Here is a 5,891-nt window from a genome sequence, read left to right on the forward strand (position 1 = left end):
ACTTGAAAACCCCGCAAAAATGAAATGGACATAATTCTGGCAATTCTGCCTTTCCTTGTTGAATGATCGGTATGACAATGTTCATCTCCAAAGTACTTTTCTCTCTTTTTTCTTAATTCATTAAAGTATTGCTGATTTGCAGTGCTGTGATTCAGAAGCACTTCAAGAGCTTGAATGGAGGAAACCAAAGACAAGATTCTCTTTGCAGAGAACGACTCTCATTCCTAGGCCAGCCTTAAGCCTGGAGTACTGTAAACCCAAAGTCAGTAGTGTAGATTTTCCCCAGTTCTTGGGTGATAATCACAGGACAACTTCCATTGGAGCAGGAGCCAATGAACCAGCCAGGGAAGGCCACAGACTCAAAGCTGGAGGCCCTGCCTTTCTGGTCATGGTAGAAGAGAAAAGGCTTCACAGGCTCAGTTTGGTGGTACAGATCCATTATATTCTGTTCCTAAAGGGCGAGAAGGAGGTCCCAGGGAGAAACATCACTGTTTGAGATGTTCCAAACTCTGCACACTAACAGTTCCTATTCAAGATTGTTTCCTCTGTTGAAACAGGCCTGGGTACCTCTATTTCATATTAAACGATTAAAAATTATCAGCCCCAAATACTTTAGAGATGTTAAGTTTAGGAGTGAAAACTTAGACCACTAATTTCAATGGTTCTTAATGTGAGCCTTTGAAGAAGAACAATGTTGACAGCAATGTTTTTGAGAATACAAAGCACAGATTTAGCCATTACCTGTTCCTTATAAACCCAGGGAATAGTTACATAACAGTTATCATGAATTTAAACAGAGTTGTTTCATGTCAAGTGTCTCTAACCTCAGAACTATGGATGTTTTGGGCAGAATAATTTTTTGTTGTCAGGGTCTGTCTTGTGTATGCTGGGAGGTTTAACAGCACCCCTGTCCTCTATCCAATAGAGATCAGCAGAATCCCCCAGTTGCTAGGTGTGGCAACTAAAAATACCACCAGACATTGAAAAATTTGTCAGGGGCAAAATTGCCCATCATTAAACCACTATTTTCTATCTTGTCATCAAATTGAGTGTCTGCCTATGCTTGTTTGCTGAAGGCTTTTACTTTTATTCCTGACTCCAGTAGATGGTCTTCCCTGGTGGCTCAGAATCTGCCCGCAGTGGGGGAGACCTGGGTTTGGCCCCTGGGTTGGGAAGATTCCCTGGAAAAGGGAATAGCCACTGACTCCAGTATCCTCACCAGGAGAATTGCATGGACTGTTTAGTCCACGGGGTTCCAAAGAGTCAAACATGACTGAGTGACTTTCATTTTCACTCTTCTTTCCAATAGAATAAATATAGATAGAGAACATACATGCGTGCATGCTAAGTCACTTCAGTTGTGTCCAACTCTTTGCAGCTCTATGAACTGTAGCTTGCCAGGCTCCTCTGTCCATGGGATTCTCCAGGCAAGAATATTGGAGTTGGTTGCCATGCCTGCCTTCCGGGGATCTTCCCAACCCAGGGATCAACCCGAGTCTCTTATGTCTCTTGCATTAGCAGGCAGGTTCTTTACTACTACGGCCACCTGGGAAACCTATAGAATATATAGATCAAGGGATCAAGAGATTTCCTAAGGCACACAGAGGCCTTGTTTGTGATCCTCTTATAACTTAAAATATTTTTAAATAATGGAGAATAGCATTATTAAAATGCTTGTTACAGAGAATTGCTTGTTCACTTACAGTTGAAAACTATCTCCTGTCAAAAACATGTTTTAATTTGCTCACCCACCTAGTGATAATAAACTGCTGAAAGTGTCATAGCTGATTCCACCCACACATGTGCAGTTGACCCTTCCTCTCAACAGATTCTGTGTACTTGGAGTAAACCAACTGAGGACCAAAAATATTGGGAAAAAAACAAAAAAATCCAGAAAGTTCCAAAAAAGCAAAACTTGAATTTTCTTTGGGCTGGTAACTATTTATATAGTGTTCTCACTGTATTGCTGCTACTGCTACTGCTAAGTCACTTCAGTCGTGTCCGACTCTGCGTGACCCCATAGATGTCAGCCCGCCAGGCTCCCCCATCCCTGGGATTCTCCAGGCAAGAACACTGGAGTGGGTTGCCATTTCCTTCTCCAATGCATGAAAGTGAAAAGTGAAAGGGAAGTCGCTCAGTCGTGTCCGACTCTTAGCAACCCCATGGATTGCAGCCTACCAGGCTCCTCCATCCACGGGATCTTCCAGGCAAGAGTACTGGAGTGGGGTGCCATTGCCTTCTCCGTCTTACTGTATTAGGTATTATTTAGTAATCTAGAGCTGATTTAAAGGATAGGTTACATAATTATATAGGTTATATAGGAACTTGAGCATCCACTTTGGTATCCATGAGGGGTAGAGGAGTCCTGCACCAAATCCCCCAAAGATGCCAAGGGATGACTGTGTGTGTGAGTGTGTGTGTGTGTGTGTGTGTGTGAGAGAGAGAGAGAGACAGAGAGACAGAGAGACAGAGAGACAGAGAGAGATTCATATATATAGTCAAGAATAAATCTAAAAGCCTTCCTCTTTGCGGAATTATTTCTTAAGCAAAACAAATGATTTTAGCAGATTAGTTTCAAAATACCCCCGCAATTTTTTCTTGTTTCATAATACATGCATCCTAAAAAGAACCAAAAATAAATATGCATAAGGATAATCAATAATCTGTCCTTTAAAAGATTCTAGAGGACTTCTCTGGTGATCCAGTGGTTAGGAATGGGCCTGTCAATGCAGGGAACACAGGTTCGATCCTTGGTCTGGGAAGCTCCCACATGCCGTGGGGACACTAAGCCTGTGTGCCACAACCGTTGAGGCCCTCATGCCCTAGAGCCCACGTTTTGCAACAAGAGAAGCCACCACTTCTCAGGGCACAGTGGGAAGCCTGTGCACCGCGGTTAGAGAATAGCCCCTGTCCTCAGTAACTAGAGAATGCCCATGCACAGCAAGGAAGAGCCGGCACAGCTAGAAAAAAAATTAACAAAGATTCTAAAAAGCTAAATTTTCCATCAAATGAGCACTCAGTGAAATAAATGCACATCTTCCTCCTAAGTGCTAAGTGAAGTCACTCAGTCGTGTCCGACTCTTTGCGACCCCATGGACTGTAGCCTACCAGGCTTCTCTGTCCATGGAATTTTCCAGGCAAGAATACTGGAGTAGGTTGCCATTTCCTTCTCCAGGAGATCTTGCCAACCCAGAGATTGAACCCGGGTCTCCAGCATTGTAGGCAGGCGCTTTACCTTCTGAGCCACCAGGGAAGTCTTCCTCCTAGTTGGGGGTAAATGCTATGGCTCAGATGGTCAAAAATCTGCCCCCAGTGCTGGAGACTGGGGTTCGATCCCTGGGTGGGGAAGATCCCCTGGAGTAGGAAATGGCAACCCAACTCCAGTATTCTTGCCTGGAGAACCCCATGGACAGAGGAACCTGGCAGGGCTACAGTTCATGTGGTGGCAAAGTCGGACACAACTGAGCAACTAACACTTTCAGTTTTACTCCTAGTCAGGCATAGACAAGACCCTTATTTTCCACACTCACCTGAAGCTGCAGCACGGGCTGCCCCTGGACCTTCGTGCAGAACAGGCAAAGCTCCGGCTCCTTCAGTCCCAAGTAAACAGGATTCCCCCTGCCCTTCTCAAGAGTCTCTGTGTACTTGCATGAGATTAAGGTAACAGTGACTGGAAACACAACATAATCACAGATCACTCTCTCATTCATTACAACCTGCTAGATAAGCCCAGTTAACAAGCCCATTCACAGTGAAAAGAAAAAGCTGAACACACGACACACAGCAGCACTGGCCAAAGGGGCTGCTTTGGACAGGCCTTGGCCACTCACCTGGGTCCATCTGGTCCTTCCTGGGGACAGCTGTGAGCGTCTGGCCTTGAAGGACCCATACCAGATGGTTGACATCCTGAATATCCACCAGAATTGGGTTTATCCTGGATAATACTGTAGAGAAAATCAAAAGGCAAATGTGAACAGGAAGGTACTGAATATCCCCCCTTTCCAATTTTTTTGTCCTTCCATGTACATCTTCACCTGGACCTTTCATTCTTTCATTCCCTTTGGATGATGGTGTTTCGGAACTGCCAAGGTGTGAAGACATTTATGTGCAGATGGATCCCACAAGAGGATCTAAGTCAGTCCCAAGCCACGGTTTGACCTTGAGTCAGAAAAAGAGCTAATGAGCCAACAGCAACCCCAGGGAGAATCTGCGGTCCCAGAATTCACCTTGCTTCCTCTCCTGTTCACCTTCTTGGACGTAGCCTACCTTCCAGCAGAAGCAGCGGTACCTGTATTCAGGTCTAAACCCAGAGCCTAAAGATGACAGGAGGGCCAAGGCCAGAGGTCTAGAAGCAGAGAAGATCAAAGGTCAGCAGGCTTTGCAGCCATGGAGGATGCAGTGTTCCTATGGCTATGGACTATGGCTTTTTCTGTGCTCAGGTGCTCTGACGGAGTCCAATAGGGCCCAAGCCTTTGATCCACATCAAGAAAGGAGGAGGTTCTGCCTCACTGGGGCTAGGACTTCCCAGCACCCTGAGTATATGTCAGTTCCTGATACCAGGGAAATTTAGTGAGGCTTTATATAAAGAAATATCAACTGGGGCAGGGTTGCAACCTGTTCACGCACCGTGAAAAAGGAGGCAAGCTAAGTTTTTAAGAGCAGTCACCAGGAAACATTGTCATCAACACTGAGTTTGAGGAAAGAAGTGTTATGGGACTGTCCCATGGCCGATGACTAAGCAATGATGCTGCAAAATGTTACACTAATCTTATTCCATAGAGTGGAAACCCATAGTGGGTTCAAGGTAGACTTAGAAAGGGAGTGGTCCCCTAAGGCCTGCGTAGTTTCCAACCACTCCTGATCTGGTCATCTTATCCCTGCCAATCTCAGACAAAAAAATACAAACACTCCAGTGTATGCTCCTCCAGCTTTTCAGAGCGAGTGTGAATGCTACTTCTCCACTCAAGGAAAGCCTGGCCTAAACAAGGTCAGCTCCTGCACACCCTGCCTCTCATGGACTCTAGAGTAGTGGCTTCTAGATGCTCTATTTCCTGTGCTAGAAGACATGCATTAGCTCTTCCACAAAGGGAAACAGGCAGTGCTGGTGAGACTGTTCCAACCTCTCAGCCCGTCTGAGTTCACTGTCTGTAGTGGTTCCCAGCTCCTGACTACCTCATCAGCCTACCTCACCTCATAAGGACACCCTCATGTTCACACCTTTACCCTCTCCAAAGATTCTTGCTTCTTGATCTTGTCCTGGGTAGCCCATGATAAGCTGGTGAACTGTCCTCTTAAGAGTGTGGAGTCATGAAGCACTGACATTTAAATGTATAGCAAGTTTCTTTGAGTCAAAACTGGGATTCATAATCAAGTTGAGTCTATAAAGAGGTCCTGCCTAGAGCATCGCTTAGCATGAGTTGATTCCCATGCTCTAAGAAGAAAAGGCTTCCCAGGTGGCTCAGTGTTAAAAGAATCCACCTGCCAAGGCAGGAGTTGCAGGAGACACTAGTTGGATCCCTGGATGGGGAAGGTCCCCTTGAGAAGGAAATGGCAGAAGAAAGTCCAGAATTTGTGACATCACCCCCATGCTCCTTACACAGGACTGAATGCACTTGGATATCTTAAGAAGAGGGGCTCAATATCCTGCCATCAGATACAAAGAAGCAAACATCCAGGACACACTAGTATAGATGCCACATATACTAATGCAAACTCGTTCATGACCACAGTCAATAAGATATGTGGTCCTTCCAGATTCTTTACTGCATCCTATAAAACATGGAGCTCTATATGACCTGGGAACTTAGCCCATAGTACCATTATCAGAGGTGATGGGGGCTTAGCTGATACCAGATAACCCAAGACCTCTGTGTCTCTCTCCCTAATAGGGA

At 45.4% G+C, this 5,891-nt stretch overlaps 1 protein-coding gene across 1 annotated transcript; it reads right to left on the reverse strand.

Annotated features, from left to right (window-relative positions):
- Positions 1–235: 235 nt before the first annotated feature.
- On the reverse strand, positions 236–5,195 carry IL36A (interleukin 36 alpha). The gene is made up of 5 exons (XM_065928808.1): positions 5,191–5,195; positions 4,227–4,345; positions 3,831–3,944; positions 3,531–3,670; positions 236–451 (listed from the first exon to the last, which is right to left on the reverse strand). The coding sequence occupies exons 1-5, from the start codon at positions 5,193–5,195 to the stop codon at positions 236–238; spliced, it is 594 nt and encodes a 197-aa protein (XP_065784880.1).
- Between the last annotated feature and the right edge of the window lie 696 nt (positions 5,196–5,891).

Source organism: Muntiacus reevesi, chromosome 3 (assembly GCF_963930625.1).
Source record: "Muntiacus reevesi chromosome 3, mMunRee1.1, whole genome shotgun sequence".
Taxonomy (NCBI): Eukaryota; Metazoa; Chordata; class Mammalia; order Artiodactyla; family Cervidae; genus Muntiacus; species Muntiacus reevesi.

Excerpts from the sequence above, each read along its gene's own strand:
- IL36A (XM_065928808.1), bottom strand. Across the intron at positions 3,945-4,226 it reads TGAACAGGAGAGGAAGCAAG|TATTATCCAGGATAAACCCA; the intron begins GTGAATTCTGGG and ends TTTTCTCTACAG. Across the intron at positions 452-3,530 it reads AGCCCGTGCTGCAGCTTCAG|GAACAGAATATAATGGATCT; the intron begins GTGAGTGTGGAA and ends CTCGCCCTTTAG.